The 16,769-nt window shown below is 38.5% G+C and overlaps 1 protein-coding gene across 4 annotated transcripts in view; it reads right to left on the bottom strand.

The window, feature by feature from the left end:
• Window positions 1-16,769, bottom strand: part of HIP1 (huntingtin interacting protein 1) — a 62,383-nt gene that overhangs the window by 11,957 nt on the left and 33,657 nt on the right. For 3 of the 4 annotated variants that reach the window (XM_087717342.1, XM_087717341.1, XM_087717343.1), the window contains exons 4-13: window positions 16,705-16,761; window positions 14,847-14,927; window positions 13,129-13,205; window positions 12,786-12,847; window positions 11,118-11,258; window positions 10,169-10,226; window positions 4,060-4,135; window positions 2,074-2,208; window positions 1,412-1,509; window positions 530-602 (exon numbers count right to left, since the gene is read on the bottom strand). In XM_087717342.1, the coding sequence (XP_087573468.1) occupies window positions 530-602; window positions 1,412-1,509; window positions 2,074-2,208; window positions 4,060-4,135; window positions 10,169-10,226; window positions 11,118-11,258; window positions 12,786-12,847; window positions 13,129-13,205; window positions 14,847-14,927; window positions 16,705-16,761 (858 nt within the window). Of the gene's footprint in view, window positions 1-529; window positions 603-1,411; window positions 1,510-2,073; window positions 2,209-4,059; window positions 4,136-10,168; window positions 10,227-11,117; window positions 11,259-11,558; window positions 12,669-12,785; window positions 12,848-13,128; window positions 13,206-14,846; window positions 14,928-16,704; window positions 16,762-16,769 lie in introns of those variants that run through there. The other variant, XM_087717344.1, reaches the window with a different exon arrangement.

Consider the following 16,769-nt stretch of genomic DNA (forward strand, 5'->3'; position numbering starts at 1 on the left):
GCTTGGTCTTGAACTTTGGACTCTGGCACCATTCGTTTTTAAAAAGTGCAACTCTAAAACTTTGTTGTAGAAAGGTTGGCAGCACAGACAAATAGAAAAAGGTAAATGCTATCAATATTTCTGGTTACTGCTTTGGAACAATGGTCTATGAGGGAGGTCTTACCGTATTCTTATATTCTTAGCCTGCATGCCTATGGATTAATTCATCCTGGTCTAATATAATTCAGAGCAGAGAAGGTTAAAAGGAAATACCGGGCCCTTGCTTCTGATTGCTATTATGACAGCAAAAATGAAAGTCTATCTTCAGTTCTAGCTTAAGTAGCATTTTGCATTTCTGGAATGCTTTATGACTTCTTTCTGGATAGTAAAGCAAAGGATAGCAGATCCCGCTTTTCTGTATCTCCTGGGATTTTGTGTTTTTCTGGTTTTCCTACATACTTTCATCTCCCGACTAGAGTCCAAAGCGAATGTGAGTTTCTGTATTTGGGCTTAGAAAAAACATGCCTGTAGTAATAGACTTTAAATTTACCTCAGCTTTGAAGTTCTTGAGCTCATCCTTAAGGGCATCGATTTCTCTGTGCAGCTGTTCAATTAACCTGTCCCTGGAAGGAAGGAGAAACACTTGTGCAATTTGGATATACATATTTTTAAATTGGATGGGAGGAAAGCAAAGTGAGACCTCAGGATGAAAAAAGGAGCCGAATTAATAGCAATAGTACTTAGACTTGTATATTCATAGTACTTTACAGACCTCTCTAAGCAGTTTCACAGACCTCAGAAGGATGGAAGGCTGAGTCAACCTTGAGCTGATGAGATCTGAACTGAACTGCTGGTAACTGGTAGTCAGCAGATGTAGCCTGCAGTACTGCATTCTAACCACTATACCACCATATTTTAAGAAGAAGTTCTTGATGCTTCGAAATAAACACATTAAGTTCTCTATCAAAGGCAATAAAGTTTACAGCTGCTTGGCTATCATGCTATTATTTCCACCATAATGCCATTTGTGTGGTGGATTTAGAGCATGGCCAGTGCCAGGAATACTGTGCAAAAGAAAAAAAATCCACATTCTGAAGCAAGAAAACATAAACTCAAAACCAAAACAAATTTCTATGTTACTAGTTTGTATTTTAGAAACATAGTCCACTTTCGCATGCTGCAGAGAGGAACAGAGAACCTAAGTGCAATTACATTTAGAAATTACTCTACTTCCATCCCAAAAGGAGATCTTGCAATTGTTACTGTCCCATACATAAAGCATAGATTATGAAGATGCTTCCTGGTAAGCTATTTTGGGTGTTTCATTGCACTCTGTACATGTATATGAAAAAAGCATCTGTTCAGCAATAATGAAAGTAAAGTTTTGTTCTAAATCAATAAAGGGCATAGTAAGAAATGAATAATCACTCACTTGTCTTCCTTGGTCATCCCATTCTGGCTGTTAAAGTTAAAGGGATCATTGCTGGAAGAACTGCCAAAGATGTCATCAAACTTATTGTCAAAGAGACTCTGAAAGATAAGATGGAAGCAGTTAGCTTCGTGAAAAGATAAACTTGCCTTGCACACTATCCCAACTCAGGGAAAGAGGGCCTTGACTTAAATCAGGGAATTTTCAGTAGAGTGATTAATCAGAAAGAAAGAAAGGGAACAACAATTATTGATACCCCAGCATATGTAGGAGCTCAATTTACAGATAACGGAGAGCAGGCATTGTTTCTAAATCAGGGACATGGAAGATAATCTCCCCATTATTTTGACACCAGGGAAACCATTCAAATACACTTGATTTCTCTACTCTGCTTGCCCCCAATTTCTTGAGAGAGTAATCAGATCTTTCTATTTCATAGAAAACAGCTTTCCATCAATTACCCAAAGCAGAAAAGCCTACAAAAAAAAAGTCTTAGCACTGATTTTCCAACTCTTGAAAATCTCTGACAAGACAAAGGCTGAATAATGACAAAGTTTGCTAAACTGAAATACTATTTCACATCATCATAGCCAGAACAAATACCACTTTGCTTGGGATGGGCCTAGGTTTTCTATTCTTCAAAGGAACTCTGCCTTTCTGCTCACCTGCTGTGAGGAAGTTTCCATCTCAACAAGATCCATGATAGGTTCACTGTCTGGGGATGAAGCTTCCAATGGGATGACAACAACAGGGCTGATGTGTTCAGAGAGTGCTGAGGCCCGCAGAAAGTTGGGGGGATTCTAGTGCATGGAACAAAGAATGATACAGAACTGTTGCATTAAAGAAACTTAGCGCATATAGTAAGTCAGTACTGTAGTGCCCAAGGTTATTGCTCATTGCTCATTTTGGCATTCCAAAGACTACTTGGAATGGGGAGCAGAGGTGTAACAACCTCTCTCTCCACTGATAACCAGAAATAATCTCTTCAAAAGCCTCAAAAAAACCTCAAGCAAGCATAGAATTGCACCTACAGGAAAATGAGTGAATAGAGAAAAGACTGGGCTTGGAGAGAAGATTTTTGTGGGAAACAAAGTTTTACTTAGATGCAAAATTTTACTCTGGTGAGTTCTGCTAAGTAGTGTGGCTGTCAGCACTCTGTGGGAAGAGAGGCACCCTCCCCTTGGTCATGCTGAAGAGAGAGAGGGGGGAGACAAATCACAGCATTTATTATCTCTTCTTTTCTCTATATAAACAGTATTCTTTTTAATTCTTCAATATTAACCGGATAGTTCTTTTTACAATTAACTATGCATACTTTCAAAGATATAATTGCAAAAGAATTAGGTGCAAATCTGTTTGCAAAGGTGTTTTTTTTCTCTCCAACCACAAGTGCTGCATATTTGAGCAGAGGTGGCGCAGTGGTTAGGGTGCAGTACTTCAGGCCACTTCAGCTGACTGTTATCTGCAGTTCAGCGGTTCTAATCTCACTGACTCAAGGTTGACTCAGTCTTCCATCCTTCCGAGGTGGGTGAAATGAGGACCCAGACTGTGGGGGCGATATGCTGACTCTGTAAACCACTTAGAGAGGGCTGAAAGCCCTATGAAGCGGTATATAAGTCTAACTGCTATTGCTATTGCTATATTTATAAGGATCTATAAGGATTATTATCTCTGAGCTGTATTTTATATGAATTAAATAATCCTGAATGGCCTGAATATTATACACACACACACACACACACACACACAGAGAGAGAGAGAGAGAGAGAGAGAGAGAGAGAGAGAGAGAGAGAGAGAGAGAGAGAGAGAGAGAGAGAGAGATTGAATGATTCTGAGAAAACTGAATGATCATTTATTCAAAACTTTGTTTACACTACAAGGGTCTGCTTAAATTAAACACTAATCACAAAGCAAGACTGCAAATCTATGAGATTATAAACTGATTTATGAGGATTGTTAAACTGTGCCCTAAACTACAATAAGACACTGCAGGTTCTATTTATCTGCAATTATCACTCCACTTTCTTCAGTGGATTACAAACTACACAGGGAAGAACCTCTTCAGTATTATTGCAAATTACTAATTTTCTAAAAAAAAAGTACACTAAAGACAAGCTAATATTTCATTTTTTTACTTTTAGTTGATACTATTTTTTCTTTTCAGTTGAGATTTTATTGTTCATCTTTTATTCATCTGTCATTTTCAATACATCTGCGGATTACAAATTATATCTAGGGAGCAACCTCACTTGCATTTAAGTTCTACTGCAACATTGGCCACAGGAAGGAACAAAAGGAAAACCAAGAACTGCTTAAACTAAGGAGAAATTTCCTGACAGTGAGAACAATTAATCAGTGGAATGGCTGGCCTTCAGCAATTGTGGGAACTCAATTACAGGAGGTTTTTAAGAAGAAATTGGGACAGCCATTTGTCTATAATGGTATAGGGTCTCCTGCTTGAGCAGGGGATTGGACTAGAAAACCTCCAAGGTCCCTTTTATTCTGTTATTCATACATCCAACTGTCATAGTTCAGTTATGACATACAAGTCCCTTAAGTCATAGCTGAAGCAGCCTCAGCATAAATGCTATGAAGAAAAGTGAGAATAGCAACTCTATGGATGACATTCACAGAAAGTCATGGATCCTCACCTCAGGCAGCTGTGGGATCTGAATCAGCCTTTTGAAATATTGCAGGTTGCTGGAGCGATACAAGAGATCCTTCAGTCTGTAAAATTTAAGGAAAGATATATTGAAGTCTAGCAAACTTTAAACAATCATCTGGGCAGTCTGTCAGACTCAGAGGGAAGCAAAATGAAATGGCAATCCAGAATCAGGATGATCATTCAAGGTCAGAGAAGAGACATTAAATAGCAGCAATGTTGAAATGATAATGCAAAACAATTGCAGTAGAGGCCTATTGACCCATCCTATCACTCAGTGTAATATTTAGATTCGCAAGACAACTCATCGTACTCAGCAAATAACAACACTGGGGCCCAATGTTGTCCTACTGATAGAATTTTGTATTTATTTAAACTGAATCCAAATTTCTGGGGATTTTTGGTACTAGATTCAAGATTGTTTAGAAAGCAGCCAATGGAAAAATGAATTGAATCCATAATATACAAAACAATGTGTGTTAGACTCTGTGTATTAGGGGTCTTGTGGAGTTTTTGGTGTTGTATTTGCATCTACGACTGTTATTCTTATTTCAGTTTCCACCTATTTATTTTGCATGTTTTGTTTTGTTTGCTTTTTAAAAAGTATTATGAGCTCCTCCAGAAACACTTGTTTGAAATTTGTGCATATAAATTGAATATGTGCATGCATATATCAATAAATAGAATCACAAAATCATAGGACTGGAAGGGATCTTGGAGCCCAAGACAGGATAACATATTTCATGATAAACAAGTGGCTGTCCAATCTTTTCTTGAAGACATCCAGTGATGGAGCATCCACAACTCTGGGAGGCAAACTGTTCTATTGATTAATTGTTCTTACTTTCATGTTGTGGCCCAGCAGGAACCGTTGGAGCTGCCACCAGACTCCGACAGTGAGGGGCCCTATGAGTTGGCTCTGGAGGATCCTGGACAGGGTTCCGACTCTGAGCAGGGTGCAGAGAGACTGGTTGGCCACTAGTTGGCACCTGAGTCTTGGAGCAGTGGGGAGGAGACAAGGGAGAGTGATCCAGAAGCCAGCAGTGAGTTGTTCCTGGATACACGCCATCGAAGAGCTACTTGGTGTCAGGAACAATTACGCAATTACAGGAGGTAATTGTGCTCAGCTGGTGGTCACTAGGCTCCTCTCCAGACTATAAAAAAGACTGCTTGTGACACTCCCCTCTTGCAGAAGTCAATGCATTGACTAAAGAGAACGTAACTAACTTGGCAGGCTGGATTGCTGCCAAGATTTGTCTGAATTGCTGCCAAGGTTTGTCTGACTTGCTGCCAAGGTTTGTCTGACTTGCTGCCAAGGTCCTCGTCTGTTTGTTTGCTTGGCTTTCAGCCACCGAGATTTTGGCTTCTTGCTATTAAAAGTACATTCTAGTTAAGCTTGTCTCGGCTTTCGTTACTGGACGGAGGAGGGAGTCAGAACACTTTCATGTGGTATAAACATAAATACTATAGCATATGATATAAATAGATATTATTGTTCCTCTTTCATAATATTATAACTAAAATCACCTAATGATATTCAAGTAAATTAAAAGGAACTATAGCTTGAATATCAGCTGTTGAAATCAACAACAGTAGGTGATCATTGTCCATATACCCTGGTTAGTTTTGTTTACAAATCCACCAATAGCGTTTATCTTGGGTTCTTCTTTCAACATAACTTGAACCCTTTCATATTTAGTTGGGAAAGCCCTGGCAAGCTTAGCATAGGAATGAAAAATTCTAAATATGAGCAAGAACCACTATTTCTGAGTGCCTTTCTCAGTATTGGCTTACTCAACCATAAAGGAACCAAAGCATATTGGTATAATAATATAGTTTAAAAATTAAAGCATTAATTTAATTAATTAAATTAATTAATTTCTTTAATTAAAGAGATTAAAGAGTTGTCATTGACAAATCCTAGGGGGATGAGCCCACAATTCAAATACAGTTAAAGGATACTATTTGTTTCAAAAGGAACAGAAATAATTAAAATAAACCCTTGACTTGTCCTGCTTAAACATCCAAGTAAATTTATAGGTATGCCCAGTTAAGGATAAGGTGTGGAGGAAGCCTTTCAATTATCATTTTGAAAATCTTTCAAAAAGATATAACATAGTAGTGCTAAAAGATTTTAATTATTTTGACCAGTTGGGAAACACACTGCCAAGTTTGTCCCTTCAGGAAATTCCTGAGTTGCCTTGTTAATCATTTTCTATTTTGGAAAATGAAGAATCAGCTATATTTGTCTTTATGCTAACACGGAAGTAACAGAAATAATGTAGGAAAGTTACCATGTAATGCTGGAGTTCTTGATTTTTAGTAGAACTAAAAAGAAGTATAGGAAAATGTGGACTTTAATAAAAACAGCAGTCACAAGTAGAATTAGAGAAACTAAATATGAAAGAGTTCAAGGTGTATGAGAAGTTCTAAACACACTAGAACCATAATTGAAAATAATCCCATTAAGGGGAAAAATAAGGAAAGAAGCAGCCAAAAATAATATTGAAACAAAAAAGGACATATATAAGAAATGAAAAGAAGGTCAGGTCTCCAAGACATATCCAGATAACCTAGAACCATAAAGAGGGTGTCAAGAAAGTGAAACCACAAAATAAGCATACAATTTCTTATTTTTATTAAAATCCTATAAAAATAAGGGGAGAAAGCCATAAGGGGGGTTAAAGCACTAGGCTAGAAACCAGGGTATGAGTTCCTGACTTAGGCACAAAACCCACTGAGTGACCTTGGGTCAGTGACTTTCACTCAGTTCCAGGAAGAAAGAAATGACCACTTCAAAAAATCTTGCCAAAAAAGTACTTTAGGGCTATTGCCAGGAGTCAAAATTGATTTGGTACTACCTCCCCTCACCGTCACTGTGAGGGGAGGGAGAACCCAGGACAAACAAGAGAATTCTATACCCAGCGGCTGCTTGAAGATATAGTATTAATCCTGCTACAACATATAATATTGCCAGGTTTTGCACAGCAATGCTTAAAATCTGTCAGATGAAGCCTATGTCATAAACTGGTCTTAATGAGCATTTATTAAAAAGTGCTTTGTATTGTGGCAGATTTAGTTTGCTGCATATGAACTTTTATTAACCCCTAAATTCATCTAACATTCCTACCTCTCCCCCTAGATTTTTTTTAGACTCTTCTTTAGACATTTATATACATTTTATATTTTTATGGATTTTTTTTCTTTTAAATGAGACTTTGGTGGTTTTTTTTATGCTTTTTAATCTTGTGTACTCCCCCATCCTTATATCGGGATATATGTGTTTGTGTGTGTACATTTTAATCTTTTTTAAAATAACATTTTTTAAAAATTACTGTTTGTATCCCACTCTCCATATGCTGGTCAATGACGAAAATAAAGATGTAACTTCAAGGCACACATTTGTTAATGGAAAATAAAAAGTCCTAACTGTTGATTTAATGGCTACAAGGAGCTGAATGAGGAGGAAACAGAAATACAATCAAAATGATAAGTCTTGTTGATCAGGGGACTTGCTCATCTGGGAGCTAGTATGCAGTCTGTTTTGACAGGGCTGATTCCTTCCGAAGACAGTTTAAAGGAGATTCCTTAATCAGATAGTGCCTGTCAAACTGGCGGCCAGCAGGTCGGATTGGTGGCGCACAAGCCACGCCCACCCCTGCTCTACAAAGCCCCAAAAAATACGATACACGATACGTCACGTGACACAATCGAGTTTGACACCTGTGAGATAGTGCTATGAAAGAGCACATCCACACCATCAGAATTTACACAACTCATTCCCTCACGAGGCAATTTGAAATTAAATGCATAGTCAACATCATCCTAACGATAAACTACGCTGAACATTTACCAATGTTTGTGGTACTTATTTATTTATTTTATTTTATTTGTCTGTCAAACATGTATAAGATAACAAGCATAAACATGAACAAAGGAAGTAAATACAGATAAATGGGGACAGTAAGACAGGGACGGTAGGCACGCTGGTGCGCTTATCCACACCCCCTTTACAGACCCCTTTACTTATAAGTTGAATAATCACAGAGAACATAATCCAATGAGTGCTCTCCCTTTTTCCTTCTAGCTGACCAATAGAAGAAAGTAAAATATTTTTTAATTGGTGTCCTCTCCCAGCATTGCCACTGGTCTTGAAAAATAAAAATCTCCCTACCATAGCACACAAAAAGAAATAAGCCTTCCTTTCTATGACCTCTACTTTTTTTGTATATATTATTTAGTTATTTATTTGGGACATTTGTACGCAACGTATCTCACAATTCTATTTATATACATTTTTATGGTCTGCCAAAATAAATCAATAAATCTGAAATTGCTGTGGAGGGAATGTCAACGCCCTTGTGATTTACAAAGGTGGAAGGGGAGCAGCACACAGCAATTTTTCATCCAGATAGTACTTGGCTACGACCAAGACTGCACATTACTCTGCCTGTTGGGGGAGGGAGGGGACGTAAGTATTAATAATGCATATATGAAAAGAAATCGGAACAGTTTTAGGAACAGGATGCTGAACCTCTATGGGGAAGAATAGCTTTATTGCAGCTGCTGTACAATGTGTAAGTTGGACTCAGGAGCTAGGAGTAGGGGGAAAATTCTCTCCAATGTTACTAATTAGAATGCATAACTGCAGCAGGAGATCCCTGGAAACTTTGTGATTAAAAAAAGTGAACTCAATACCACTTTACACTCAATAACCAAATATAGATAATATCATGAGTATAAATCAGATCTGAGCTGAGGTGGCGCAGTGGTTAGGGTGCAGGCCACTTCAGCTGACTGTTATCTGCAGTTCAGCGGTTCTAATCTCACCGGTTCAAGGTTGACTCAGCCTTCCATCCTTCCGAGGTGGGTGAAATGAGGACCCAGACCGTGTGGGCGATATGCTAACTCTGTAAACCGCTTAGAGAGGGCTGAAAGCCCTATGAAGCGGTATATAAGTCTAACTGCTGTTGCTACTGCTATTTCAAAACATCAATTTGTTAAGGACCATTGTTAACATCAATGGTTCAAAACATCAGTTTGTTTATACTCAAAAGATTTATAGTATCAGAAAGTAGAAATCTGTTTAGAAACTTCAAATCCGGTAGCCAGAGTGTGTGTAGCACACAAAACACAGGTAGTCCTTGACTTACTACAGTTCATTTAATGACCAAAGTTGCAACAGCACTAAAAAAAGGTGACCTATGACTGTTTTTCACACTTAGAGCCGTTGCTTCATCCCCATGTTCGTGTGATCAAGTGACATATTTACAATGGTTGCACTGACCTGTGGTCATGTGATAACTTTTTGCAACCTTTGGGCAAGCAAAGTCAATGGGAAATCACATTCACTTAACAACCGTGTTATTATCTTAGCAACTGCAGTGATTCACTTAACAGTTCTGGCAACAAACAAAACCAGTGGTGGGATTCATTTTTTTTTACTACCAGTTCTGTGGGCGTGGCTTGGTGGGCGTGGCAGGGGAAGGATACTGTAAAATCTCAATTTCCTCCTGATCAGCTGGGACTCAGGAGGCAGAGAATAGATGGGAGGTGGGGCCAGTCAGAGGTGGTATTTACCGGTTCTCCGAACTACTCAAAATGTCCGCTACCGGTTCTCCAGCACTGGTCAGAATCTGCTGAATACCACCTCTGGGCAAAACTCATTTAACAACTGTATCACTTAGTAACAGAAATTTTCAGCTCAATTGTGGTTGTAAACCAAGGAGTACCGGTAATGGATTGCTAGAGAATTCTTTATTCAATTTATCCAATCTTTTGGATTGGTAGGGTAGCTGAAGCAAGAGCAGGAATTATCTTGAAATAGAATAATGCTGTGTTTTAGTTCTGATTCTATGTTTAGTTCTACTTTTCACATAATATTTTCCCCAAATTCACTCATTCTAACACCTTGCCTCCTGCAAAGTTGAGAACTGTGTCATATCCAACAATCAGGCAAAACATCTGACTATTTATATTCAGCGGGCTGAGTATAAACAGCCTATTGAATTTAAATGCATAGTGACCATTTTCCTACAGACATATTTCCTATTCCTTCCTCATCTCAACAAACAACCCACCCCCCCACACTCACTCACTTTTTGAACTGCTCCAGGAAACGGTCTCTGTGGCCTTGGAGTGTATCAGCTGGGAGACCTTGAGAAAAGATATCAAGAAAAAGAGTGAACGGCAGAATATTTGGATGGCTCAGCTAGCCATATCTGTTTGGACATGCAAACAAGAGAATCAGAGGGGCCAGGTGGCACTGCCCCAGCAGCTGTGACTGATACAGAGCAAGAAACGTGCAAGGAACTGAACACTGAGGGGAAACACATTAGCAGCATGGATTATTTCAATTGTCTTGACAGGATGGATAAATTACTAAATATATACAGCAGTGTTTCTCAACCTTGGCAACTTGAAGATGTCTGGACTTCAGCGAATGCTGGCTGGGGAATTCTGGGGGTTAAAGTCCGGACATCTTCAAGTTGCCAAGGTTGAGAAACACTGATATACAGTATATATATAATGCCTATCTTTTCAGGTTGCACGATGCTACAACGGATCTTTAGATCCTCTGCCTTTAAAACCCTTTCTCTTAAGCTCAGATCGAGGGTCTCTCAATTTACTTTGTGATATACTGCATATGGTAAAAACCATCACTGTCTCCTATTATAACTCATGTTTTAAGACACCCAGAATGATTGAATGAATGATTCACATCATATTTAATTATATCTTACTTTATCACCTTTCCTCTGCCCTCACTGAAATTTTTTAAAAAGTAAAGAAACAAATCCAATATGAAAACAATAATACTGGCCCATCTCAGGTGAGACCGTATTTCTAAAATATGTTTGTGAAACAATTTCAAAATTTAAACAAAACCAAAATATGATTAATTAAGGACATTTTTTCACTGAATAGTAATACCACCTTGTAGGTGATCAGATGGGGTGTCCTGGTCATCTTAATTACAGTAGCTAAAAAAGAATGAAAGTGGTGATGGAATTCAGGACAAAAAGGAATAGATAAATTTGTACTTACAGGAGTGTAACTTGAACAGCAATTTTACTGTGTAGTCATAGAGGTGGCTGCAGTCTAGAATGACCTGAATCAGAGGGGCCAAGCGGCACTGCCCGGCAGCTGTGACCGACACAGAGCGAGACATGTCCAAGGAACTGAACACTGAAGGGGAACCACACCAGCACCATGGATTATTTCAATTATCTTGACAGGGTGGACAAATTCATGTTCTAATCACATGGGGGGGGGAAACCCCTCCAGAAATGCCATAAATAACAATATTCTAAAGAGGGCCACAGAATCTACAGAGTAGTAATAAAAAAAGTTAACAAAGTTAAATTTGAGGGAAATTGCTCCCAAAAAAGAGAGTAAAAGTTAAAGGTGAAGTTAAAAACAAGGGAAAGATTGACTTAGGGTGTTGGGGGGAGGGGGAAACAGCTAGAGATCTTAGGGCTGCTTTACCTCTCTGCAAATGTTAAAGACACTTGTTTTAGCTGTCAAAGCTCTCCAAGGCAAAGTACATCAGTCTCAATTATAAACTTGGGGTACACAAATAGGTTCATGGAAGTCATTGACCCTGGGCCACCCAATCTGCCCTAGAACTGAATGTATATGACAAGGAAAGCAAAAAATGAGAATACAAAAAAAAATAATCACACGAGGGCCTGGAAATTATGCAGCATGAGGAGAGTACAAGCAATGAGCAGAAAGAGCTTTAAAAAAATGTCAACCAAGAGCAAGAATTTACTGACATTAAAAACTGAAGAACTGATTTAATTCCTAAACAGTAAAAGTCAAAAACTATACGTTATTAAAACATCTTTCACGGTTCTACAGAACCGCCTATAGTAGCAGAGAGCAAAAGTCTGTTCCGTGAGATTCAGAGTGCTAAGTAATTTGCAGCGACTGTTGTTGCTCAAGAGAAAGAGTGAACGAATGTGGAAAGGGACAGATAGTGGCCACACATCAGAAGTAGGCAAATTCTGTGTCATGAACCAAGATATGCAAGGTACCCATCTTAGTAGCAGGAGGAGACAGAGAAGCAGGGGAAGGATCCTTTTCCCAGCCTGAAGCCTACTTGATAGTCTAAGACATCTGGAAAGGATGTATTTACTCCTCTTATTCTAAAGTGTACAAAATTATGAAACATTGATGTTAAAATATTCTTTTTGATGCTAGGCTTATCTGCAGAACAAGCACAGAAGCATCACAAAAATCTGCAGCTGAAAAAGGCTTTGGGTTATGTGGAAAAAAGCCAAACAAGATGCCTGTATAATCCAACTGCCTAGCCTCACAATATATGAATTTTATTATTTAGGTTACATTTAACCAATGAGCAGAAACATGATATTTTTTTCATATTAGTCAGGATGATGAATTCACAACCCTCTCAATGCCCCTAAATTTCTCAGGATATCTCAGAATTGATCACCTTGTTGTGGATGCTGGGAATTGGGGTTCATATGTAACATAATTAGTTTCCTAACCTCGGTTTTCTCTACCATCAACTGAATTGCTTGTTTATTTACACTGGAACAGAAGAAAGTTTAGGATAACTTCTTATAAGCCATAATCCCCATTAGAGAAATGAAAATGTGTGTGTGTCAGAACTTACGAAGAGTGAACAAACAATTTCTGGAAAGTATCTTGCTATAATATTTAAAATTGTTGTCCTCTGTAAAACGTTACCTGTCTGAAATAGGTTGAGTTCACATTCCAAATAGTCAAACATTTCCACAGTGAGCTGGAAACTAAAATGGAAAGAAGAGACTGAATAGAGACTCCTACAAAATAAAATGAAGGTTCAACTTGGCAGAATCACTTTGTGGCTTTGTTGTCCAAGAGAGAACTAACAATATTCTACACAGCAATCCAACAATATTGAGAAGGAAAACTCTGGAAGAGCCCACAGGGGCTGCATACAACCTGATTTTTAATCTTTCTGGTTTACCTGAGAAAGAACCCCACAAACGAATTGTGCTTTCTTAAATCCACAACTGCCCCATAATTCGCACCACCAAGTAGCACTTACAAGTTATTCACATCATTCTCGCCCGTCTCATCAAGCTGTCTGTCTGACATCTGGAGGTTTCCAGGGAATCTGGGATTCTACATAAAAGGAAACAAAGATTAAGAACAGTACTAAGGCTCTGGATCAAGGCAGGTCTGGATAACATGCTCCTGCATATTACTGTTTTCAGATTCATCTGAGTTCCGGTGCCCAAAAAGCAAAGAGGATGGTTGGGATGAGAAAAATTCTGGTGGGCAATTTAACCACTTTATAAGGCTTTATATATAGAAGAAGCATATATATATCTCCTTCCCTCACTCTATTCTTAAATTGAATCTCATTTTGGAATGCAGAGGAGACAAAAAAGCACATTTATTAATGATAGGGAATCCTAAACAGCAATCCCAAAAGAAATAAGAAAATGGTAACACCAAAGACTCGCCTACAATGCAGGCTTTAAGGAAACAGAATCTCAAAAGAATTAAATAATCCAGGCAGCTGGATATGTTGGTGCTTTGCCAGAGATTCAAAAGCAGTAATTCATTACTGTTCTTCTATTCACAGGGATCCTCCAACCACAAGAGGGAATTACCTTCTCTCACGCATACATGTAAACTGCACTTTGCTAGCCTATGAAACGGCTTATAAATCAGAGGCCTGCCTTTATGAAGATGCTCATACAATCCAAGCTTCCTATTCCAAGTAGCCACATTCCATTCTATAAATACCTGCTGCTATCTCCACTCCCAAATGTGATACAGCCTTGAGTCAAATAGGATGGCCTGGAGCTAATCATAATATAAACTACAATGCAAGTTAAGAAGTGAAGGAAAACCTATAGGATAACATTAAGAGGACCATATACCAATGATAAGAGACAGATAATGTGTGTGTGTGGGGGGGGGGATCCAACCACACTGCTATGCATAATTCACTCATATGTGCTTTATTTACAAGTGAATATACACACGTATGGATGTATCACAGTCCTCTTTATCCTCCTATAATCAACCATTCTGAATCTAAAATCACGTACCTGGAGTCACAACACTTACAGATCAGAGAATCTGAAATGACTGATCCATATCTTCCTCTAAGATATATAGGGGAAATATATTTGGCTGTATTAATCATGAGAATAGGCAATACTATGGTGAGAAATTTGGGGAAAACTTTCTCTGTATGTGAAAGAAGAAATTCTGCTCAAGCAGGCAGAGATATTGATTAGACAATTCTGATATTAAAATGCTAGCAAGACCAGCCTGTATCAGATGTTGGAGTATACTGCAAAAATAACAATCAGATTAAAAAACAACATTTAGAATGTAGTAGACCATTCTCTCTAGCACATTATCTATGGGATCAATAAATTAGTACCGTACTACAAATCTTCAGAGCAGTCAAAAGAGTACCGATTGCTATATCCTTCAATAAAAGCAACCAGGACTACAAATTACACAGACATATTCCAGAATATTCTGTTTTCTTCAAAATGAATGATACAAATAAAGCCTATGATATGCTCTTAAAAACTCTGGAATCTTATTTATAAATTAGTTTAACTCTATGGTTTTCATCAGGGAAGTTGCTCCTACTTCTAACCTAGTTTGGACACCAAGTTCAGGCTACTGTTTATCCCATGGTCTCTATAGCTATGCAAAGGGCTTTGCAGAGAAAAATAAAATGGTGAGATACCCTGTTCTCCAAGATAAGTGCAGAAGCAATAAATAAAAACTTGCTTTTGTGTGGAATTCCATCTTGGTTCTCAGCAATTTGAGGTAGATGCTACATAATTGTCCATAACCCTCACTCAAATGGCCCTAAGGAAAAAAAATAAAATAACAAGGCTGGATTAAACTTTTAATAAACGGATCCCCAACCTCCGGCCCCATTACTGGGCCAGGAAAAATTTAAAACCAGGTGCCTGAAGCAGTGAGCAAGCCCGTGTGCATCCCTACTTGAACAAGCAGCAGGTCAATGCATGTGCTCCACTTACATGAGTGTTGGGTGCACATGCCTGCCACTCGTGCAAATGGAGCAGCATGCGCTTGTGCACCCCTCGTGCAGAACCATCCCCCCTCCCCAACCCCCAATGATCTGCAAAGCTGGAAAGGCTGGAGAACTCTGTCTTAATAGCTGTACTTGCACAATATTTTAAACTGGGGAGAACATAGTTCATAGCCCTTTGTGTAAAATGTATCATAACCACCTTGACCATTATTTCAGGACACATATGTTAAATGTATATTTTACTTTTTCTTCTCTTATCCACACTGGTATGGCATCATTGACAGTGTCTATCACTGATCTCCACAAATGTTGTGCTGATTAGGCCATATCCATATCTACCAAAACACTCTTATCGTAATAAGGAGTTATCAGCCATGCAGAAATAGTTTTTAAGAACCTTACAAACTGCCAGCATTTTGGGGCAAACTCAGAAGCAGGAGTCTACTGCTGCCATCAATGGGTCAATTTCCTCGGCATTTATACCTTCCCGCTTTTCAGAGGAAAAAGATACACATATTCTCTACTTAGCTGAGGTGGCGCAGTGGTTAGAGTGCTGTACTGCAGGCTACTTCAGCTGACTGCAGTTCTGCAGTTCGGCGGTTCAAATCTCACCGGCTCAAGGTTGACTCAGCCTTCCATCCTTCCGAGGTGGGTAAAATGAGCACCCGGATTGTTGTTGGGGGCAATATGCTGACTCTGTAAACCGCTTAGAGAGGGCTGAAAGCCCTATGAAGCGGTATATAAGTCTAACTGCTATTGCTATTACTGCTATTGCTAGCTACCTTTCACCCATCAAATTCTTGTGCAAATAGCTGTTAAAGCTACAACAGTATATTTAAAATAAAGCTATACATTTTTTTAATTCTCTATATAGTATCCTGTTTAGTTATAAAAATAAAAACCTGTGAAATAGTGCTGCAACTAATATCATCCAGAAGGCAATTAACACTTTCAACGCTTGAGAAAAGTCTACATGCTAAATTGGCACAGAGACCTCTAACACACCTGCTAAGAGCAGGGATAGGAAGAGAGGTTTTGAGTACCAGTTTGTTTTTTATTACAGTTAATAATAAATTAATCTATTTCTTTCTAAATATTAAAAAAGTTAACAAAATTTATTCAATCCTAAGATTTCAGTGTCCCTTAAAGGAAAACCCACACACTCTTATGTGTAGTCCCTTCCTTCACCCGAGTTAGCATTTCTTCAGAGCTACTAAACACTCAAGAAACTGGCCAGCAAGAAAAAGATAAGCAGACCAGTAAAGCTAGGAAACTATTAGCAGCTAGGACATGCAATGCAAATACTGCTTCCCATTCGGTATGGATTCAACAAAAAAAATAGCAAAACAAACACACCAAAAAATGCTATATCTTCCATCCTCAACATGGCCAAATTTGCCACATTTGTCTAAATTCAGCTCACAGATCTGTGGACTTTCCCTAGCCTAAATTTTCAGAAAATATATTACATTACCCAAATGGCCTAAAACAACTCTATGCTCCCCTGATTTCAAAATGAACAAGAACTTTGAAAGGTAAATTTATTACTAAGAGAAGCAGTTCTTTGTAGGCACAAATAATACTTACCCACATGCGGCTCATATCACTGAGCTCATTCTTGTATCTCACAGAATCCTTCAAGACCTGCAAAA

The sequence above is a fragment of the Thamnophis sirtalis genome, unplaced genomic scaffold, assembly GCF_051295495.1.
Source record: "Thamnophis sirtalis isolate CommonGarterSnake01/CBP01778 unplaced genomic scaffold, rThaSir2_p1.2 scaffold_6, whole genome shotgun sequence".
In the NCBI taxonomy this organism is placed as follows: Eukaryota; Metazoa; Chordata; class Lepidosauria; order Squamata; family Natricidae; genus Thamnophis; species Thamnophis sirtalis.